Genomic DNA, 23,214 nt, shown 5'->3' with positions numbered 1-23,214 from the left:
TGATTAGCTCAATCAGGTAATATTAATTACGGAGAAATTATTTTATAGAATAGCATGTCATATCACTTAATCTGTCATCGCCAAAGATAACAGTTATACCTGAAAAACCGAGGAGAACAGGAGACAGCCATGTTTAGTTAACACAACAACATTAGAGAAGTGTGTTTCACTGGGATAAGAGTAGAGGAGGGGGTAAATGTACACAGAGGGAGGAAGCAAATAAGTGAGACAGAGGTCAGCGAAGGACTGACACTCAGGAGCCCAGTTAGCATAGAACTCAACGATCCACGTCACGTGAGCATCATGATTAAACTCCTCATGTCCAATGGGATTAGACCAGATTACATTAGATTACCTATAATAGATCACTGGAATAGTAGTCTGGTTCCCAGGTGGGTGTCTTCTGCTACTAAAAGTACCATCATTAGCATGGCAGGCAGGGCTACTAGAGCAGTAGAACATGGATTAGTAACATTTAAACTGTTGTAAATAACATCTAATGCTCACTTACAGTCAGTAATACTGTAATGACAGTCAGCTAACTAGGATCAACAGTCTACAGTATGTTGTCTAATCTTCATGGCTGTCACGTCTCAAAGCTTGGATTACCACACTTACATCTATGGTCTTTTCACTGAAGTACTTGATGTACTCTGGGCCCAAGTAGAGTGGTGGTTTGCAGGTCATGACGAATGCTGGGATAGGATAGGAAACAGCAACATTTTTAGTATATGATACTGTAGAATAGATACACTGAACACAAATATAAATGCAATATGTAAAGTAAACATGTTTCATGAGCAGAAATAATTTTCCATACGCACAAAAAGCTTATTTCTCTCAAATGTTTTGCACAAATTTGTTTACATTGCTGTTAGTAAGCATTTCTTCTTTGCCAATATAATCTTCCATCTGACAGGTGTGGCATATCAAGAAGCTGATTGAACAGCATGATCATTACATGGGTGCATCTTGTGCTGGGGACAATAAAAGGTCACTTTAAAATGTGCGATACCACAGATGTTTCAAGTTCTGAGGGAGCGTGCAATTGGCATGCTGACTGCAGGATTTTCCACCAGAGCTGTTGCCAGATAATTTAATATACATTTCTCTACCATAAACTGCCTCCACTGTCTCTTTAGAGAATTGGCAGTACGTCCAACCGGCCTCACAACTGCAGACCACGTGTAACCATGGGTGGGCCTTGTGGGAAAAACTCATTCTGATTGGCTGGACTTTGCTCCCTAGTGGGTGGGCCTGGCTGCCAAGTGGGTGAGCCTATGCCTTCCAAGGCCCACCCATAGCTGCACCCCTGTCCAGTCATGTGAAATCCATAGATCACGGCCTCATGAATTTATTTAAATTGACTGAAATTGTTTCATGTTACATTTATATTTTTGTTCAGTATAGTTGGTATTAGCTCTAACTCCTAACCTATGCTGCCAAGATCACTCACAGAGCATAGACAGACTAGTTGGTTTCGACTAACAAAGTCAAAGTCCAACTGAAACACTGAATCATGCATTGTCTTGTCTTAACAAGGAGTACAACATAACTGATAGCAGTGACATTAAGGGTAGTATGACAGTATGTCAGCTCACCAATACACAGTAAGAAGTAGAGGAAGCCCAGTCTGATGTCCAGCCTGAAGAAGAGGATAACGTTGGCCACCTTACTGAACATAAACAGGTTCCCTGCATACTGCTCTATGGTGACTGGAGAATAGGATAAAGGTTAGGGTTCATGACAGAGAGATAAGGGGGTGGAGTAGAGATAGGAATAATACAACTCAATGGATAGGAAAGAGGGTAGGGGGGTTAGGATGAGTGAACGAAATAAGCAGTGCCATTACAATCAACTGTATTCTCATGTTTACAAAACAAACAGATTGTCAAGAGCAAACCCATACTCAGCAGATCAACATCTCCTTAAGTGGTTTATGGTATGTTAGGGTTTGTCGGGCAAGTTGCCTGTGCATGTGTGTGTTCTGATGTTTACTGTTTATACTGTAAACATATGAGAGATTTTCAGTGACAACAATGGGCTCACACCTGCCACCTGGCCAAACCGGTGTCATTCATTCAGAATTGACTGTCTCTCCTGTTCTTCATCATGACAATCGCATCGATAAACATAAGAATATCCACTTCTCTCTGTAAGACAGGCCCCACAATATTACATACAAAGTGTTGTAAAATAAATATTTACAGTAACACCACAACCAAGAAGATTTAGCGCAACAGCGCTGCCACGCTTCCCTGATACTGACCAAGTCAAAGTCGCATTGGTTCCGGTCCTCCCGTTCAGTGTTCAGGTTTTCGTAAAGTCCCGGACACTTCCTAAGTATGAGGAATGCAGTGGACATCAATGTAGACAATATGTAATAAGGCTTGAAGAACCATTTGTATATTTGAGGTAAGTGGTAAAAGAAAGCAATAACTTCGGTGATCAACCCCATGTTCGCGCAGCATGCAACATAGAGAAGAGAAAGAATGGAGTTTGAGGAAAATTACAGTTGATGCAGCAAAAGCTCAACCAAAGATTGCTCAAAGTGAATGTAGGTAACATAGAATACCTATCTGCGCGTGCGTACAATGACACAGTAACTTTTTGTACATGTTGGCGTTCCGTAGATGGGCGTTTCTTGTAGGTTTCTAGCGCTTTGGCGGGTACTGTAAAAAAATAAAAATAAGTTGAACATGGAAGAAACTGGTGAAACAACTCAGGAGGAAATTCGTCACAAAGGTGCTAAAAGTTCAGGAGATAATGTGGAGGATCAGTCTAGTAATGCAACAGGAGATGTTTCGTCTCCGTCGTCGGGTCATGGAAATGATTCTCGCCGGTCAGACGGAGCCGAGCCCCGGAGGAACAGGCTATTGCTGTTCAACAAAGTAATGGAGAAGAGCCTACAGAAGTTTATATCCGATGCAAGGTAAGTAGTTCGTGAATGATACATTTGGCTATATATTACGTTGAGATGAACAATGTTGCACCCTTGGGATACTAGACAGCTAAATCTGTCTGAACCTGTCGTCAGTTTTCACAGATTTGCCCACACTTTCCATCCGTTCTACAAGAAGAACCCACGGGTGACAGAGAACATCCACAAGCAGTTCATAGAAGACCTACAGAGGACTATACAGGTTGGTCACCATCCCTTAAGTACACTTCATATGAGGGAATGTTAGAATTTTGACTGTGTGTGTGTGGCACTTATACAGGATGACATCAATAAACTGATCGAAGAGGGGGAGCTACAGTGCAAACTGGATGAGCTGAACAAACTGGAAGAAGCTGCTAAGAACAGCCAAGACCCTGCATGGTTAGTCACTGTCACCATCAAAGAGGATGTTGGTCTCTTTGTTTGTGTCTGTATGCTGCTGTGCCTAGTGTCTTCCTCCATCTTGGATTGTCCTGTATGCCATTACATCCATTTATGTGTGTTCACCTTGTAAGATCTGACCTTAGATCAGTGTCCAGGGCCACTTCTGTTCACCCTACTCCTCTTCATGTCCCCCAGGCGTCCCAGTGGAGTGCCTGAGCAGGACCTCTGTAGTTTTGTGACACCATACTACCTGAAGCAGGAGGCTTACCTGCGGAGGGAGCTGAAGAAGATTCTGCAGGAGAATGCTGTGCTGGCTCAGAGGGTGCAGGCAGGCAGGGAGGGCATCGCTCAGACCGAACAGCGCATCGCAACAGCTGTGGACGAGTGGAAGGTGAGCAAGATGGAGAATCACTGCATTGGGGGGCACAGAGCTGCTCAAGTCCTCTAACCTGTATATGGAATGAGTCAGTGTCAGTTTTGGCTTTTTTTTTTGCAATATTATGTTTTCATTGTTTCTTTTTCTTCCTGCATCTCTAGGCACCTGCACAGACAGCTTTTGCCGAGTTCCAAGCGCTCTCTTCCTCCCTCTGCCCTCCTGCGACCTTTGATGTTTAACCCTGAGTAAGGACCTGTTCTAAAGCAGAATGGATTTGACCAATTTGAATCATAACTCTAACCCTGACATCTGTAAACTGTGCATTTTTGTAAGGAGTATACCAGTTATTTTATTCCAATGTCTGCCTTGCGCTTTTTGTTATTAAATAAACTCAAAATACAAAAACGCAACACAAACGCATTGCTTTCATTTAGTAGCTACAGTACATCATTCAAATATACAAGATTAACTTTTGAAACGAACACTTTAATATCGGGACCATTGTCAATACAATTTAACCGGCAAATATATTGCTGGTATTACGGTACTACGCCGACTATGCCACAAAGAAGTCGAGACAAGTTGTTGTCAGACAATCGTGGCTCAATGTGTACAAAACTAAAAGTATAGGGGAGGAAATCGATGTCTTTAAAATATATATAGATTAGATACTCGCAATAGACATGACGGAAATGTTTTCAAATCTGTATGGGCAAAATGAAGCTCAGGGACCACCCGGATCATCGTCTTTGGGATTCGGACCGGGAAAACCACCACCGCCTCTGCCGCCAAATCAAGTCACAATGGCGGCTCAGATGCCACCTCAGCACGGGGATGAGGGGCCTGCTCTACGGAAGCCGGGAGCAATGAACGAACCTTTTTATTTACTGCGAGAGCTACCAGGTAAAGTTAACATTTCAGTGTAGGCAGTACGTAATATGTTTATTCATACTTGAGTGGAATATTATTATTTGCTACCTCGTGTTATTTTCTAATATTAACTAACATGTGTGGTAGCTAGTTACTAGTCCATTCAATAGACTGTAATGACCTGTAAAGGGGGACCGGCTGTAAACAGTTTACTCCGTTGGGTTCTCTTGAGCAGGGTTTCCCATTCTCGGTCCTGGGTCCCCCCTTGGGTGCACGTTTTGCTTTTTGCCTTAGCACTACACAGCTAATTCAAATAACAAACTGATCAAACTTTGATTATTTGAATCAGCTGTGTAGTGCTCAGGCAAAAACTAAAACGTGCACCCAAGGGGTGACCCAGGACCGAGTTTGGGGAAACCCTGCTCTAGAGCAAGCTTGTTACTGACTAGTTAGCCCAGTTGGTAGTATATTAATTGATGGTGCATTCTGTAGGCCTAGCCCAAGTGTGTGCCGTGGTCAGTATGGAATGTAATCTAATTTCTCTAGCAGATAGTGTTATCTTTGCTTTATCAATTTTTAGGTACACTTCCTAGTTTCTACATTAGCCATAACAAGTTACTCACTCTGGACCGTTGAATGGGACATTGACATCTGTATGGATCTTGTTACTGTATTGACAGTGTCTTATCCTTTGTGTTTGCCCCACAGTGGGCAATGAGCTGACGGGCAACACCAACCTAATCACCCATTACAACCTGGAACACGCCTACAACAAGTTCTGTGGCAAGAAGGTTAAGGAGAAGCTCAGCAACTTCCTGCCAGAGTTACCAGGTGAACTACACACACAGCACAGTTGCGCTGTTTACTTTGTGTGTGTTTTTGTCTGTGCATGTCAGTGATTTTCTGTGGACCCATCACACTGAGTATTCCCATACCTCACACACTTGCCTCTTCTCCATCTCTCCTCTGTCTCTATGTAATCAGTGTCTCCGTTTTCACTTCTCTTCTGTGCAGCAGGTAGCCTAGTGGTTAGAGCATTGGGCCAGTAACTGAAAGGTCACTGGTTCAAATACCCGAGGAGACATGGTGTTTAATGTGCCCTTGAAGAAGTCAATTAATCCTAATTTGCTCAAGGGATGCCGTACTACTACAGCTGACTCCCATTTCACTGCACCTATCCAGTCTGTGAAAATATAACTTTGTTTTTTTTCTCTAGGTATGATAGACTGTCCTGGCACCCAGGATGGCAGTTCGTTGCGCTCTCTGATAGAGAAGCCTCCAGTGTGTGGCAACTCCTTCAGCCCTCTGACCGGAGCCAGCCTCACCGGCTTCAGACTACACACCGGACCTGTAAACACACACACAAGCATGCACACGCGCGCACACACACACACACACGGAGAGTAACTGATTACAGGTAATCTGATTACAGGTAATCTGTTACTTTAGCAGACTATTTAAAAAATATATATATATATTATAGATACTTTTGAAAAACTAGATTACTTCTTGGACTACTTTTAAATTCAGAAAGAATGTTTGTGAAAAAATTAATTCACACCTTCCTGTTTTCTCAGAGATATTCAATTCAGCATTGAAAAAAGACACAGGTTTAAGTTTGTTCCACCTGAGTCTGGCCACAAGTCAGATACCACAATGGTGAAATGCGTTTGATGGATCCTTTTTGTCTTCTTCTAATACTTCTTAATTTAAGGGGAAAGTAATCCAAAAGTAACTTAAAGTAATCTGGTTACGTTATTGAGTTTAGGTAATCGAACAGTTCCATTACTGATTACAAATTTGTGCATTTAACTGGAATGGATTATGTTTAGAAAGTAACCTACCCAACACAGCTCACACATTCTAGGGAACTTTATTAATCAACATTTGGCTGTATAATTTCTGTACTGCTAACGAAGATGTGAAGATGGTATAAACTCTGTGTTTGTGTTCCAGCTACCAGAGCAGTACAGACTGATGCACATACAGCCCCCAAAGAAGAAGAGCAAAAACAAGCACAAACACCACCGACCACAAGATCCCATACCGCAAGGTAACACACACACACACACACACACACACACACACACACACACACACACACACACACACACACACACACACACACACACACACACACACACACACAGAGGTACTGACACCATCCCACATCCTTTGAAACCCTTGTGTTTTTACAGAAACCCCGTCAGACTCTGACCCCAAGAAGAAGAAGAAAAAGAGGGATGACGACCCCGATCGCAAGAAGAAAAAGAAGGACAAGAAAAAGAAGAAGGTAAGACTGTCCTGACCCACTATCCACCTCTTTCACTGATGTTTGGATATAGGAGGCATAGGGGTTAGGAGGGAGGGGATTGATTTAGAGCTGAAGCCAATGGCTATGGGTTGGGACTTTTTCTATAGTGTTTGTGCCTCTTCTTGCAGAACCGACACAGTCCGGACCACCCTGGCTTGGCTGGCTCTCAGCCCAACAGCAACAGCCTCCGATAGACCAGACAGACACGGTGTGTGTGTGTGAGGAGCAGCGTGTGAGTGTGTTTGAAGAGAATCAGGAACTGTTTGTGAGAATGTATGCAGATACGAGAGATTATGCATTTGTGAGAGAGGGATACACAAATGTCTGTTTGTACAGTATGTGAGTTTGTGAGAAAGTGTGTGGGTGGCAGATTGGATGTGAGCATGGTAGAGTAATGTTGTTACAGTATGACAGACAGAAGGTCACTGATGTTCTGACTGAGTACAGTGCCTGCGGAAAGTATTCAAACCCCTTGACCTTTTCCACATTTTGTTATGTTAGTCTTATTCTAAAAGTGATTAAATTGTTTTTTTCCCTCATCAATCTACACACAATATCCCATAATGACAAAGCAAAAACAGGTTTTTAGACATTTTTGATAATTTAGAGTACCAGTCAAAAGTTTGGACTAGAGGTCGACCGATTATGATTTTTCAACGCTGATACCGATTATTGGAGGACCAAAAAAACCCTATAGCGATTAATCGGCCAATTTTTAATTTATTTATTTGTAATCATGACAATTACAACAATACTGAATGAACACTTATTTTCACATAATATAGTACATCAATAAAATCAATTTAGCCTCAAATAATATTTAGCCTCTCTATACGATTTGTATTTCATATACCTTTGACTATTGGATGTTCTTATAGGCATTTTAGTATTGCCATTGTAACAGTATAGCTTCCGTCCCTCTCCTCGCTCCTACCTGGGCTCGAACTAGGAACACATCAACAACAGCCACCCTCGAAGCAGCGTTACCCATGCAGAGCAAGGGGAAACACTACTCCAAGTCTCAGAGCGAGTGATGTTTGAAACGCTATTAGCGTGCACCCTGCTAACTAGCTAGCCATTTCACATCGGTTACACCAGCCAAATCTCTGGAGTTGATAGGCTTGAAGTCATAAACAGCGCAATGCTTGAAGCATTGCAAAGAGCTGCTGGCAAAACACATGAAATTGCTGTTTGAATGAATGCTTACGAGCCTGCTGGTGCCTACCATCCATCGCTCAGTCAGACTGCTCTATCAAATCATAGACTTATTTATAACATAATAACACACAGAAATACGAGCCTTAGGTCATTAATATGGTCGAATCCAGAAACTATCATCTCAAACAAAACGTTTATTCTTTCAGTGAAATACGGAACTGTTCCATATTTTATCTAACGGGTGGCATCCATCAGTCTAAATATTCCTGTTACATTGCACAACCTTCAATGTTATGTCATAATTATGTAAAATTCTGGCAAATTAGGCGGCCCAAACTGTTGCATATACACTGACTCTGCGTGTAATGAACGCAAGAGAAGTGACACAATTTCACCTGGTTAATATTGCCTGCTAACCTGGATTTCTTTTAACAAAATATGCAGGTTTAAAAAATGTATACTTCTGTGTATTGATTTTTAGAAAGGCATTGATGTTTATGGTTAGGTACAGTCGTGCAACGATTGTGCTTTTTTCGCAAATGCGCTTTTGTTAAATCATCCCCCGTTTGGCGAAGTTGGCTGTCTTTGTTAGGAAGAAATAGTCTTCACACAGTTCGCAACGAGCCAGGCGGCCCAAACTGCTGCATATACCCTGACTCTGTTGCAAGAGAAGTGACAAAGAAATTCATGTTAGCAGGCAATATTCACTAAATATGCATGTTTAAAAATATATACTTGTGTATTGATTTTAAGAAAGGCATTGATGTTTATGGTTAGGTAAACGTTGGAGCAACGACAGTCCTTTTTTTCACGAATGTGCACCGCATCGATTATATGCAACACAGGACACGCTAGATAAACTAGTAATATCATCAACCATGTGTAGTTAACTAGTGATTATGATTGATTGATTTTTATAAGTTGAGTTTAATGCTAGCTAGCAACATACCGTGGCTTCTTACTGCATTCGCGTAACAGGCAGGCTCCTCGTGGAGTGCAATGAGAGGCAGGTGGTTAGAGCGTTGGACTAGTTAACCGTAAGGTTGCAAGATTGAATCCTCGAGCTGACAAGGTAAAAAACAGTCGTTCTGCCCCTGAACAAGGCAGTTAACCCACCGTTCCTAGGCTGTCATTGAAAATAAAAATGTGTTCTTAACCGACTTGTCTAGTTAAATAAAGTTAAATAAAAAAAATTTACATCCGCCAAATCGGTGTAAAAAAATACAGATTTTCCAATTGTTATGAAAACTTGTAATCGGCCATTCCGATTAATCGGTTGACCACTAGTTTGGACACCTACTCATTCAAGAGTTTTTCTTTATTTTACTGTTTTCTACATTGTAGAATAATGGTGTAGACATCAAAACTATGAAATAACACACATGAATAATGTAGTAACCAAAAAAGTGTTGCTACATTTTGTATTTGATATTGTTCAAAGTAGCCACCATTTTCCTTGATGACAGCTTTGTACACTCTTGACATTCTCTCAACCAGCTTTACCTGGAATGCGTTTCCAACCATCTTGAAGGAGTTAATTTATATGCTGAGCTCTAGTTGGCTGCTTTTCCTTCACTCTGTGGTCCAGCTCATCCCAAACCATCTCAATTGAGTTAAGATTGAGTGATTGTTGAGGCCAGGTCATCTGATGCAACACTCTATCACTCCTTTTTGGTCAAATAGCCCTTATACAGCCTTATGCAGCCTGTGTTTTGGGTAATTGTCCTGTTGAAAAATAAATGATAGTCCCACAAAGCGTAAACCAGATGGGATGACATAATAGTGCTATTTGGTAAAATACCAAGTCCATATCTTCTGTACTCCACCCCTAACTTGTCACAATACAACTGATTGGCTCAAACGAAGGGAAAAAATTCCACAATAACTTTGAACAAGGCACACCTGTTAATTGAAATGCATTCCAGGTGACTACCTCATGAAGCTGGTTGAGAGAACGCCAAAAGTGGGCAAAGCGGTCATCAAGGCAAAGGGTAGCTACTTTGAAGAATCTCAAATATAAAATACATTTTGATTTGTTTAACACTTTTTTGGTTACTACATGATTCCATATGTGTTATTTCATAGTTTTGATGTACTTACTATTATTCTACAATGTAAAAAATAAAGAAAACCCTTGAATGAGTAGCTGTGTCCAAACTTTTGACTTGTACTGGCTGTCTCCAGTCAACCTTGTCGTGCTGTTGCTCCAGTTAAAATTATTCTGCCAGCGGCAGGCTCCTGACATGTTCACAGGACAAGCTACCTTGTTCCGGACCTGTTCTTTTCGACTCTACCGCACCTGCTTTCTCGACCTCTGAATGCTCGGCTATGAAAAGCCAACTGACATTTACTCGTGAGGTACTGACCTGTTGCACCTTCTGCAACCATTGTGATTATTATTTGTCCCTAATGGTCATCTATGAACGTTTGTTCTTCAAGATGTTCAGTCTGGCCTCAAATAGACTCCACCCGGCCAACTCTTAGAGCCTGGTTCCTCTCTAGGTTTCTTCCTAGGTTCCTGCCTTTCTAGGGAGTTTTTCCTAGCCACTGTAATTCTACATCTGTATTGCTTGCTGTTTGGGGGTTTAGGCTGGGTTTCTATATAGCACTTTGTGACATCTGCTAATGTAAAAAGAGCTTTATAAATATATTTGATTACTGTATACAAAATGAACGGGAATATTACATTTACATAAGTATTCAGACAATTTACTCAATACTTGGTTGATGCACCTTTGGCAGCGATTACAGCATTGATTCTTCTTGGGTATGACACTACAAGCTTGGCATCCCTGTATTTGGGGAGTATCTCCCATTCTTCTCTGCAGATCCTCTTAAGCTCTGTCAGGTTGGGTGGGGGGCTTTGCTGCATTGCAATTTTCAGGTCTCTCCAAAGATGGTCGATCGGGTTCAAGTCCGGGTTCTGGCTGGGCCACTCAGAGATTTGGACCGATGCCACTCCTGCGTTGTCTTGGCTGTGTGCTTAGGATCGTTGTCCTGTTGGAAGGTGAACATTTGCCTCCAGTCTGAGTACCTGAGTGATGTGGAGCAGGTTTTCATCAAGGATCTCTCTGTACTTTGCTCCGTTCATCTTTGCCTCGATTCTGAATAGTCTCCCAGTCCCTGCCGCTGAAAAACAACCCCACAGCATGATGCTGCCACCGTAGAGATGGTGCCAAGTTTCCTCCAGACGTGACACTTGGCATTCAGGCCAAAGAGTTCAATTGTGGTTTCATCAGACCAGAGAATCTTGTTTTTCATGGTCTGAGTCACCTATAGTTGCCTTTTGACAAACTCCAAACTGGCTGTCATTGTGCCTTTTACTGAGGAGTGGCTTCCATCTGGTCACTACCATAAATGCCTGGTTGCTGGAGTGCAGAGGAACTCTAGAGCTGTCAGAGTGACCATCGGTTTCTTGGTCACCTACCTGACCAAGGCCCTTCTCACCCAATTGCTCAGTTTGGCTGGGCAGCCAGCTCTAGGTTGTGTTGGTTCCAAACCTCTTCCTTTTATTAAGGATGGAGGGCACGGTGTAGTTGGGGACCTTCTGATTGATGATGCAGACATTTTTTTGGTACCCTTCACCAGATCTCTTTTTAATTTTTTTATTTATTTAACTAGGCAAGTTAAGAACAAATTCTTATTTTCAATGATGGCCTAGGAACAGTGGGTTAACTGCCTGTTCAGGGGCAGAACGACAGATTTGTACCTTGTCAGCTCGGGGGTTTGAACTTGCAACCTTCCGGTTACTAGTCCAACGCTCTAACCACTAGGCTACCCTGCCGCTCTATGCCTCGACACAATCCTGTCTCGGAGCTCTACTGGCAATTCATTAGATCTCATGGCTTGGTTTTTGCTCTGACATGCACTGTCAACTGTGGGACCTTTATATAGACAGGTGTTTGCCTTTCCAAATCATGTCCAATCAATTGAATTTACCACAGGTGGACTCCAGTCAAGTCATTGATCATCCTTGAGCTGTTTCTATGGAAACAGGATGCACCTGAGCTCAATTTCGAGTTTCATAGCATAGGTTCTGAATACTTACTTGCATAAGGTATTTGTTTTTTTTATTTTAAATACATTTGCAAACATATCTAAAAACCTGTTTTCACGTCATTATGGGGTATTGTGTGTAGATTGCTGAGGATTTTTTATTTGATTTAATCCATTTTAGATTAAGGCTGTAACGCAATTTACAGTTTTCTTCGATTGCTAAACGACAGTGGGCACAACTGGAGTCACATGTGCAAAACTCTAACTACAGTCTGCACTACCAACAGTCACCTGAGCTAAACAGTTCACATCACCTGCAAAACTCATTCCAAGCAACACAACTCTTAACACATGGCTCAAAACACGCTCAGTGCAGCCAAACACTATGCACAACCCTCACTGAGATAACACACACTGTCACTCAGAACACACTGAGAGTAAAAACACTAGCATCAAACACCAATACAGAAAATACTAACTTTTCATCTTTACAGTTTGAACAATTTCAGTGACTTCATACAAAGTAATATTTTCTTCAAAGAAAAGAGTGATATTCTTTCACATGATTTATTAAATTTTTTAGAACATAACAATTCTTTAAGGTAAATGAAAATTAGCAGTTTGCTTCAATAGTCTGTAGTAATTTACAGAATTACAGTAATGAGAAAAAAAAGGTAGAAACTAAAAGTACATACTGTAATTCGAACTGTAATTGAGGGGCTAATCCTGCCTCTCTCTAGCATCAGGCCACAGGTTTTCTTCAACATCACATCTAATGTTTTCTCTTGCCATGCACCTGGGGAAGAACCTTCTGGAGTGCCTTATCCATCCCTGGCAGTCCTCTGGACTCGTGTCCTCACATCCGGCACGCATGGCTTCCAAAAGAGACATTTGGTCATGTGGGTGGTGACCAAACACTTTCCACCTCCAGGCAGAGAAAAACTCCTCTATTGGGTTGAGGAAGGGTGAATATGCAGGCAGGTACAAAACCATAAATCTGTGACAGCTGCAGATTGGTGAAAAGCAACGTTATCGCAAACTATGACAAAAACTTGGGGGTTTCTTACTGGCTCCCCCTGTTCTGCTGGCACTAGCTGAGCATAGAGCTGTTCTAGGAAAGCTATAAGCCTTTCTGTGTTGTATGGGCCAATGAGTGGTGTGTTGAGAAGCAAACCATCATTGGCCATTGCAGCACACATGGTGATATTTCCCCCCCTTTGGCCTGGAACCTCCACAGTGGCCCTTTGACCTATAACATTCCTTCCTCTGCGCCGTGTTTTGGCAAGGTTAAATCCAGCTTCATCGATCATCGGTCTTTCCAGTGCTTCCACCTCCATTACTCTCTGAAAAACAGTAAGTGCACAGTTTTACTGTAGAAATGCTAGTGTTTTTTTTTCTGTAAATATTTTGTATAGCTGTGTACGTAACCTCAGACGTCTTACCTGGACATATTGGTATCTTTGCTCTTTTACCCGTTCACTGTTTCTCTCGAACGGTACAGTGTATAACTGTTTCATTGTAACTTGGTGTTTCTTTAGGACTCAAGCAATAGTTGTTGTGCTGACAGAATTAACATTTTCAAATATATCATTATCAGCCAGCACTCTATCTTGAATCTCCCGCAGTTTTATTGCATTGTTGACAACAACCATGTCAACAATAGCATTTTCCTGCGCATCTGAAAATATTTTTCCTCTTCCCCCGGTTGGGGGCAGCCTTTGGGTCCTGTTGTAAAAATATATTTTACAGTCAAACTTAATGTAATATATATCTGTGTAAATATTCTATAATTGCAATACAAAATAGATTCCTGTAATGTTTTCATTTACTGTAAGGATGTAACTATCACCTGTTTGCATTATGGAAAATTCGCATTACAGATGCCACTGTGGATCTTTGCAGATTGGGTTGCACCCTCAACCCTGCCTCTCTCAATGAGAGACCATGGTTCACGACATGGTCTATAAGTGTAGCCCTTATTTCATCTGAAATAACAGCTCTTTGTCTTCCTCCACGCATCCGCCCTCTCCCTGTCACCCTTCTCCCTCCACGAACCTATCTTCCTTGTTCCATTTCCAAAATGAGTCTTTCTGAGCTCTACCTAATATATACTGTAATATGTGTGTGTGTTCACTAACAAGTCTAAAACAAGACACCTGCTTAGCCTTTCAGCTGAAATTGCAATCTGCAGTGTTTGAAAGGCACAAGGCTGAAATCTATTCCGTTTTGAATGTGTGGTTCACAGTTTTGACAGCAGTGTGTTAGCATTTGAACAAAGTGCTGTAAATCCAGTGTTGTGCAGGTTGTGGTTAAAGTCATGGGATAAGTGTGTAGAGTTTTGAAAACTGTTCAAGCAATGAAAAACGAACTAGAGTTTGTTCCACATGTACTGCTGCTGTGCAGACTGTAGTTAGAATTTTGCACATGTGACTCCAGTTGTGTCCACTGTCGTTTAGCAATAAATAAAAAAACTGTAATGTGGAAAAACTCAAGGGGTCTGAATACTTTCCGAAGGCACTGTATATGATGAGTGTCCCTTTTTCATTTGTTTGGGATATTCTCTGACTACAAATTATATTCCAATAAACTTTTATTATTGTCCGTGCTGCGTTGCTCCTCTTTCTGTTGTGTGGTCTTCTCCCCTATGCCTGAAAGGTTGTCTTGAGTGACATGCTGATTCAGTCTTGGGCATATGGTCTCTCATCCAGCTAAAGTGTGACTAGCGACGTCGTGGTCAGGAAAATGCAGCATCATGTGTTTGCAATCTGAAAACATCAATTCAACAATTTAATTTATATACGAATATTCTGCCAAGTACTCATTTGTTAGACTGTCAGGAATATCAACGGGCAAACACAGTCACAGGACAGTTTCCTACATATTTGTTTATTTGATGAGACTTAGTCCCCAGATGAGAGATGGCAGAAAAAAATTGCATATCACTTCTGACACAACAAAGCTATAGAAAGAGCGTGATGGGGAGGGGATACAATACATTTCATCGTTATGATATATATCAGCTACATGCCCCTGAGGAAAAGTGCTGTACACTTAAAAAAGAAAAAAAAACATGGCTTTGCAGCCCTCGACATGGCGTTGGTTTCCCAGGTGAAGTTTGGTACAGTCTGTCGCTGTGGTTATACATTCAATTCTATGGCAGGTACAAAAACATTTCAATCCCCCCTTTGTCACTCTATGGTAATGATTGACATTAACAGATGCATAATACAAAAGCCTCAAGACCATTTATATTGAGAACTTGTCTTTCAACATTAGACAGTGTTGTTACACATCTCTATGTGGAGCATTACACCATTACACATTTGCATGAGGAAAAAAACCTTCGCTCTACTTACATGGAGTGTACAAAACATTAGGAACACCTTCCTTAGAATGAGTTGCACGGCCCCCTTTTGCCCTCCGAACAGGCTCAATTCGCAAGCATTCCACAGGGATAATGGCCCATTGTTGACTTCAATGCTTCCCACAATTGTATCAAGTTGGTTGGATGTCCTTTGGGTGGTGGACCATTCTTGATTCACACGGGAAACTGTTGAGCGTGAAACCCTGCAGTGCTGCACTTCTTGACACAAACCAGTGAGCCTGGCACCTATTACCATACCCCGTTCAAAGGCACTTATATCTTTGCTTGCGCATTCACAATCTTTGTCTCAAGGCACAAATACTTATTTTACTTCTCCCCTTCATCTACACTGACTGAAGTGGATTTAACAGGTGACACAGCTTTCACCTGGACACCGTCATGGAACGTGTTCTTAATGTTTTGTACACTCTACACTAACCGGGTAGAGAACACAGAAAGCCTACATAATCAGAATAGCAGTTATAACCATGGCATTACAATGAAAACTTTGGGTAATAATAACAATCCCCTTTTTAACATGTCTGCATATAAAAGGTACAAACAGACAGTAAATACAGTTTTACACACACGTTAATTCCTGGTCACAAAGCTGTAAAAGTATTTGACACATTGGATATATTACCATTGCATCCGTCTACTTTTCAAAATCAGTCTCAGCTTTGGGTGTCAAGTGTCACACTGTTTTCATGTTTTAAAACAAAATCTTGAAATGCGAGTACAGTGGAGAATGACCAATTTGACTCCACTTCGTCAATCTTTAAACAATCTAGGCATAGAATCTACGTTGTCTTTTGTCTGTATATTGTTTGAAAAATAAAAGTATCATACCAAAAATAAAACATCTACATATTACATGGCTAATGAGTGATAATGACCAATGAAAAGACAAATCTACACACACGGTACACTCTCACACAGGCACACACATGGGTCTTGGGTTGTAGAGAGACGGTTAGGGAATAGAAGAGGTAGTTAGTGTCTCTACAGTCAGTCTGTCTGTGAAAGAGAGTGAGCGTAAGAGCCAGCACATGTGTGTGTCTGTATGCATGTTAGTTTATGCGATAAGAAAAATATGATTGCAATACAAAAAGCAATGGCATAATATTTGGTATAACAAATTGTACCATTCTTCCTGACTAGGTGTCTGATTTCACCCAAGCCTCGTAGTACAACCTTAACTATGCTATTCACATTTTCTTACATGTCATTTTGATACATCCTTCGTCTGTGACACTCAGCATATTTGATTAACCGAAACAGAAACACTATCGTTTTGTTTCAGTAGAAGCTGCACAATTCATATCTGAATATCATTCTTTGGTGTCGTGTGTTCTTTGTCAACATGGATTGAGACATATTAAAGGAGTAACATGCCCCTGAAGGGTCCTTCAAGTACCATAGAAGTCTTGGACTAGCCACACAGCAAATAAATCAACAACAAAAGAATTCTGATAACTTATCAAGACATTCCAATTCAAGCAACTCCATTGACTAGTATCTGACTTCAAGTCCTGACATGTTAGTGGATCATGGTTGGAAGTTCTATGGTTTAGGCCTCTATTCAATCTGCATCGCTGAAGCGCTAGTAAAGTCATGGTCATTTCCAACGTGGGAACATTGCCTTTAAATTTCATTTGGGCTTAAGCGTTGAACTTCCACGATACAGATTGAATAAAGCCATGAGGCAACAACAACAGCAATAATGCTAACAATGCAAAAAAATAACATTTACTTGATGATATTGTGGTTCGTGATTGGGTGGCTAATATGAACATTGATACAAATAATCCTACAGTTCCCAAAATCCTTAGCATTGCTCCAGAACCACTTCCTACGCTTACTGGATGCTGTGACCATTGCTATGGTGTTTGAGGCCATTGATCTCTGAGTGGTTGAGAGCCTCTCTCTCCTGGCCAGTGGCATTCTTGTCCTGAGCCTCCTTCTCCTGGATCAGGTGTCTGCGATGGTAGAAAAGGTATCCAGGCAACAAGAAGCCAGCCAATGAGAAGAGGATCATGCCCAGGTTGATCTGATAAAGGGACAGAGATATGGGAAGTTAGACAAGTGAGGGGTTACAAAGTCTTGTGCAGTATGGGTAACTGCACTGGAAAACTGAGCATGTGTCTCTCACCCAGTAGGGATCTCCGTGCAGGGATCCCACCATGACGATGAAGAGGGGTTGCTGCAGCAGGGCGATCACAGCACTGATCATCGACTGCAGCCCAATCAGAGTTCCAAAGTGGTTAGAGGGGTATCTGAGAGAGAATGGGCGATTATTTCTCAAGTAAATTTCTGTATGTAAAGATGATGACGAAGTTGAGTACTTACACAGCAGCATACAGGCCTCCACAACAGGAGTGGATGAACCCTCTGACAATGGTGTGGAGGATGAAGGTCAGGATCTACAGAGAGAGGAAGAGGGAAGGAGTGTGTTGACATTTGGAGGTGGGGTAGTGTGTGCATTTGTGTGTGTTTGGTAACGAATGAACGAGAAAAACGTGTGTGTGTGTACCTGGAGCTGCAGGTTGTCTATCAGACAGCACACTCCGAACACCAGCAGTAGCAGATTGGTGAAGATGAAAGCTCTCATGGCATTAGTGATTTTCTGTATCTTCTTGTCTCTCGTCAGCCCGTCTGCTGGTCTGAGTGGGATTGGACAGGGGACAATGAGATAAGACATCTATCTACCTCTTACTTCCATTCAGCTTCCCCCTCTCTCTTTCTCACACCTCTTCTCTGTGTCTTTTCTGGTCTCGTCCACACAGTCCTTCATCCTCCAGTCCATAATGTAGCCAATCAGAGGACAGGTGACCAGACACAGCAGCTGCAGGGAGCCGAAGATGGACGAGTAGAAACTCACTGGAGAGAGAAGGGAACACACATTTAGACACCCTGTGAGAAAGACCCAACGGTATGATTTTACACTGAGGAGGGAACAAGTCAGAACTGATTGTTCTTGCCCAGAGTAGGCTTTTTATTTGCAAGTGAAGATAATAATAGCCGGCGTACAAGTATTAACAGAAAGAAGAAAAACTGGAACAAAACTTTAAAACCCAGCAGCATGCAAACCTGTTCCATGTCCTGTTCGACAAACAAGGAAGTGGCAGGTGCTTAAATACAAATGCAACAGCCAATGAGAACCAGTTTCACATCAGGATACTTGTATTTCAATATGCACATCCTCAGATGATAAACATGAATAACCTTAAGCAGACACATCAATAAAGGTTATATCATTGCCTGAGCATAAATAATATAATTTTAACGGAAAAGCTACTACCACATTACTGCCAATGAAAAACATTGCGTTGGAACAGAACCCTCTTTCATCAGAGGACAACAAGGTAATCACTTACATTTTTGAAGATTCACCTTAATATTTCACATGCTAAACGTGATCACGTTACAGAGGTAACTTCTGATTGTTACATACATGATAAAAAAGAGAAACATTTTACCGGGAGACGCACAACAATAGGTTTCGGTGCCAAACCAATTGCCGACGCTCAAAACTCAAACTCCTAAGGATATAAACTCAGCAAAAAAATAAGTCCTCTCACTGTCAACTGTGTTAATTTTCAGCAAACTTAACGTGTAAATATTGTATGAACATGACAAGATTCAACAACTGAGACATAAACCGAACAAGTTCCACAGACGTGATAAACAGAAATTGAATAATGTGTCCCTGAACAAAGGGGGGGGGGGTCAAAAGTAACAGTTCTGGTGTGGCCACCAGCTGCATTAAGTACTGCAGTGCATCTCCTCCTCATGGACTGCACCAGATTTGCCAGTTCTTGCTGTGAGATGTTACCCCACTCTTACACCAAGGCACCTGCAAGTTCCCGGACATTTCTGGGTGGAATGGCCCTAGCCCTCACCCTTCGATCCAACAGGTCCCATAATTGCTCAATGGGATTGAGATCCGGGCTCTTCACTGGCCATGGCAGAACACTGACATTCCTGTCTTGCAGGAAATCACGCACAGAACGAGCAGTATGGCTGGTGGCATTGTCATGCTGGAGGGTCATGTCAGGATAAGCCTGCAGGAAGGGTAGCGCATGAGGGAGGAGGATGTCTTCCCTGTAACGCACAGCATTGAGATTGCCAGTAATGACAACAAGCTCAGTCCGATGATGCTGTGACACACCACCCCAGACCATGACGGACCCTCCACCTCCAAATTGATCCTGTTCCAGAGTACAGGCCTCAGTGTAACGTTCATTCCTTCGTCCATGACAAGGCCCCTGCTCACCCCTGGTGAGACAAAACCACGACTCGTTAGTGAAGAACACTTTTTGCCAGTCCTGTCTGGTCCAGGACGGTGGGTTTGTGCCCATAGGCGACGTTGCTGCCGGTGATGTCTGGTGAGGACCTGCCTTACAACAGGCCTACAAGCCCTCAGTCCAGCCTCTCTCAGCCTATTGCGGATAGTCTGAGCACTGATGGAGGGATTGTGCGTTCCTGGTGTAACTTGGGCAGTTGTTTTTGCCATTCTGCACCTGCCCCGCAGGTGTGATGTTCGAATGTACCGATCCTGTGAAGGTGCTGTTACACATGGTCTGCCACTGCGAGGACGATCAGGTGTCCGTCCTGTCTCCCTGTAGCTCTGTCTTAGGCAGTACGGACATTGCAATTTATTGCCCTGGCCACATCTGCAGTCCTCATGCCTCCTTGCAGCATGCCTAAGGCACGTTCACGCAGATGAGCAGGGACCCTGGGCATCTTTCTTTTGGTGTTTTTCAGAGTCAGTAGAAAGGCCTTTTTTACTGTCCTAAGTTTTCATAACTGTGACCTTAATTGCCTACCGTCTGTAATCTGTTAGTGTCTTAACGACTGCTCCACAGGTGCATGTTCATTAATTGTTTATGGTTCATTGAACAAGGATGGGAAACTGTGTTTAAACCCTTTACAATGAAGATCTTTGAGAGACAGGGTCCTGAAAAAGGGCCAATAAATACTGATTCTCATACACCGTAAGTCATTGTCAGTGTCTTGTTATTCATAATAGCTTTAGATCAAGCGATGGAGGACATGGGATGATCATCACACACCCATACACACACTCAACAAGAATGCGCACTTTCACCAGGAGACATTTCTCACCTTTCTCCTCTGCCTCGACGATCAAAACAGAGGCTAAGGAAAGAAAGGACAGGACAACTTTATTAGAACACATTTACATGGAGGGAATCATGATAGTATGTTGGTTTGTCAGTGGACTGTCACGGCCTGGTTTTGTCAGTGGACTGTCACGGCCTGGTTTGTCAGTGGACTGTCACGGCCTGGTTTGTCAGTGGACTGTCACGGCCTGGTTTGTCAGTTGACTGTCACGGCCTGGTTTGTCAGTACGTTGGTTGTCAGTTGGTGTGGTTTGTTTGTTACTCACAGTAAGGGTTGCCGTGGGTGACGAGGAACTCCAGCATCTTGTTCATGGCACCCATAAAGAAAATGATCCTGAGCTGGGTCATCCCCATGGTAACCAAACTCCACAGGAAGATGGGCGAGAACACGGACCTACGGAATGGGATGGTGTCTGAGAGAGAGAGAGATGGGCAGACAGTTAATATGCGGATATGAGATGTAAATAAGGGCAGCGTTCTGTTTTCCGGTGTGTGTTCTTGACTCACTCGGTGTTATGGCTGGGAGTTTCTCAGTGGAGTGTTTCAGGTCTCCATTCTTCTGACTCAAACTCTCCCCCACCCCCTTATGGTCTCCAGACACATCAGTCGACGCTAACTGCTTACTGAGGAGGAAAATAAAGAAAGTTGTTTATTTGCTTTCAGTATGGTAACATGATCATGTTTTCACTTACAATTGAAGTGGGAAGTTTACATACACTTAGGTTGTAGTCATTAAAAGTCGCTTTTCAACCACTCCACAAATGTCTTATTAACAAACTATAGTTTTGGCAAGTCGGTTAGGACATCTACTTTGTGCATGACAAGTGATTTTTCCAACAATTGTTTACAGACAGATTATTTCACTTGAAATTCACTGTATCACAATTCCTGTGGGTCAGAAGTTTACATACACTAAGTTGACTGTGCCTTTAAACAGCTCGGAAAATTCCAGAAAATGATGTCATGGCTTTAGAAGCTTCTGATAGGCTAATTGACATCATTTGAGTCAATTGGAGATGTACCTGTGGATCAATTTCAAGGCCTACCTCCAAACTCAATGCCTCTTTGCTTGACATCATGGGAAAATCAAAAGAAATCAGCCAAGACCTCAGAAAAAAAATTGCAGACCTCCACAAGTCTGGTTCACCCTTGCGAGCAATTTCCAAACATCTGAAGGTACCACGTTCATCTGTACAAACAATAGTACGCAAGTATAAACACCATGGGCCCACGCCCACAACATCTCAAGACATCAGTTAGGAAGTTAAAGCTTGGTCGCAAATGGGTCTTCCAAATGGACAACGACCCCAAGCATACTTCCAAAGTTGTGGCAAAATGGCTTAAGGACAACAAAGTCAAGGTATTGGAGTGGCCATCAAAGCCCTGACCTCAATCCCATAGAACATTTGTTGGTAGAACTGAAAAAGCGTGTGCGAGCAAGGAGGCCTACAAACCTGACTCAGTTACACCAGCTCTGTCAGGAGGAATGGGCCAAAATTCACCCAACTTATTGTGGGAAGCTTGTGGAAGGCTACCCAATATGTTTGACCCAAGTTAAACAATTTAAAGGCAATGCTACCAAATACTAATTGAGTGCATGTAAACTTCTGACCCACTGGGAATGTGATGAAAGAAATAAAAGCAGAAATAAATCATTCTCTCTACTATTATTCTGATATTTCACATTTTTCAAATAAAGTGGTGATCCTAACTGACCTAAGACAGGGATTTTTTTTACTAGGATTAAATGTCAGGAATTGTACAAAAAAAAAAAAAAGTTTAAATGTGTATGGCTAAGGTGTATGTAAACTTCTGACTTCAACTGTATCTATATTGTTCTAGCATTGTGGAAGTGTTGTGGTAAAAATATTATAATAGCCATTCTTTTTTTTTAAATCAGTGCTCTGACATTGTAGTAATGTTGTTTCAGTGTTGTACTGACATGTAGTCGACCTCGTCCGGCGTGGGCAAGGCCTCCCCTGGCCAGTTGAAGAAACAGTTGAGGAAGACGACGCCTGCTAGACCCGACCACACCCACATTATCACCCGGAACGACACGCCTGCATCATAGATCAGCTTAGAGAGGGAGAGAACATGGGGTGTTATTAGTAGAGAAAAGCAGAACTTACTTTGGACACTTCATTGACCTCTTCACGTAACATATGAAGGCTGAACATGTATTCTATTTGTATGAGTGATACGAGGCAACAGTCACAAATGTGTGTCCTTCTCTGACGACATCATCGTGTTTACCTTGACTCCAGGGAAGGTGACGGCAGAAGAGGCGTAGGAGCCAATCATCAGAGACATGATGGTGGAGGTTCGACTGCCAAACATGTTGGGTATCTGGAAGGAGAAAGGGGTGGGGAACAGGGGATGGGGAACAGGGGGTGGGGAACAGGGGATGAGGAAGAAATAGAGAGGGATACATTCATGAGCAGTCTCAAACATTGATCATTTGACCACAATCAATACATATTGATACAATAGGAGAACAGACACACTGCATTGGGAAAGTCTTGACTGAGTGCATTAGGAGTGCAGTAATGCAAGCTCACCAGCAGAGAGCACAAAGGTATTGAGTAAAATATAAGCCCAACACAGGTTTACTACAGTACAGTATCTACAGAACCACTTTGGCAGAGGAAGTTTTATCATACTGAAAAT

The 23,214-nt window shown here is 42.3% G+C and overlaps 3 protein-coding genes across 3 annotated transcripts in view; 2 read left to right on the top strand and 1 right to left on the bottom strand.

The window, feature by feature from the left end:
- The first annotated feature begins 2,303 nt into the window (after positions 1-2,303).
- Positions 2,304-4,111, top strand: pmf1 (polyamine modulated factor 1). Its single transcript, XM_020472876.2, has 5 exons — positions 2,304-2,932; positions 3,038-3,143; positions 3,222-3,322; positions 3,521-3,716; positions 3,863-4,111. Exons 1-5 carry the CDS (start codon positions 2,700-2,702, stop codon positions 3,938-3,940), a joined length of 714 nt encoding a protein of 237 aa, XP_020328465.1. The 5' UTR covers positions 2,304-2,699; the 3' UTR covers positions 3,941-4,111.
- A 133-nt stretch (positions 4,112-4,244) lies between these two features.
- med19a (mediator complex subunit 19a) lies at positions 4,245-7,699 on the top strand. Its single transcript, XM_020472875.2, has 6 exons — positions 4,245-4,604; positions 5,280-5,402; positions 5,788-5,921; positions 6,528-6,624; positions 6,770-6,864; positions 7,014-7,699. Exons 1-6 carry the CDS (start codon positions 4,385-4,387, stop codon positions 7,077-7,079), a joined length of 735 nt encoding a protein of 244 aa, XP_020328464.1. The 5' UTR covers positions 4,245-4,384; the 3' UTR covers positions 7,080-7,699.
- Positions 7,700-14,905: 7,206 nt separating this feature from the next.
- Positions 14,906-23,214, bottom strand: part of slc43a1a (solute carrier family 43 member 1a) — a 32,185-nt gene continuing 23,876 nt past the window's right edge. Inside the window, exons 6-15 of the mRNA XM_020472898.2 lie at positions 22,801-22,893; positions 22,490-22,623; positions 21,055-21,170; positions 20,814-20,960; positions 20,531-20,563; positions 18,154-18,283; positions 17,937-18,066; positions 17,753-17,826; positions 17,556-17,679; positions 14,906-17,453 (exon numbers count right to left, since the gene is read on the bottom strand). Coding sequence (XP_020328487.1) covers positions 17,262-17,453; positions 17,556-17,679; positions 17,753-17,826; positions 17,937-18,066; positions 18,154-18,283; positions 20,531-20,563; positions 20,814-20,960; positions 21,055-21,170; positions 22,490-22,623; positions 22,801-22,893 — 1,173 coding nt within the window. The 3' untranslated portion in view covers positions 14,906-17,261. The remainder of the gene's footprint in view (positions 17,454-17,555; positions 17,680-17,752; positions 17,827-17,936; positions 18,067-18,153; positions 18,284-20,530; positions 20,564-20,813; positions 20,961-21,054; positions 21,171-22,489; positions 22,624-22,800; positions 22,894-23,214) is intronic.

Source organism: Oncorhynchus kisutch, linkage group LG19 (genome assembly GCF_002021735.2).
Source record: "Oncorhynchus kisutch isolate 150728-3 linkage group LG19, Okis_V2, whole genome shotgun sequence".
Classification (NCBI taxonomy): Eukaryota; Metazoa; Chordata; class Actinopteri; order Salmoniformes; family Salmonidae; genus Oncorhynchus; species Oncorhynchus kisutch.
This window is presented reverse-complemented; position numbering and strand designations above follow the sequence as displayed.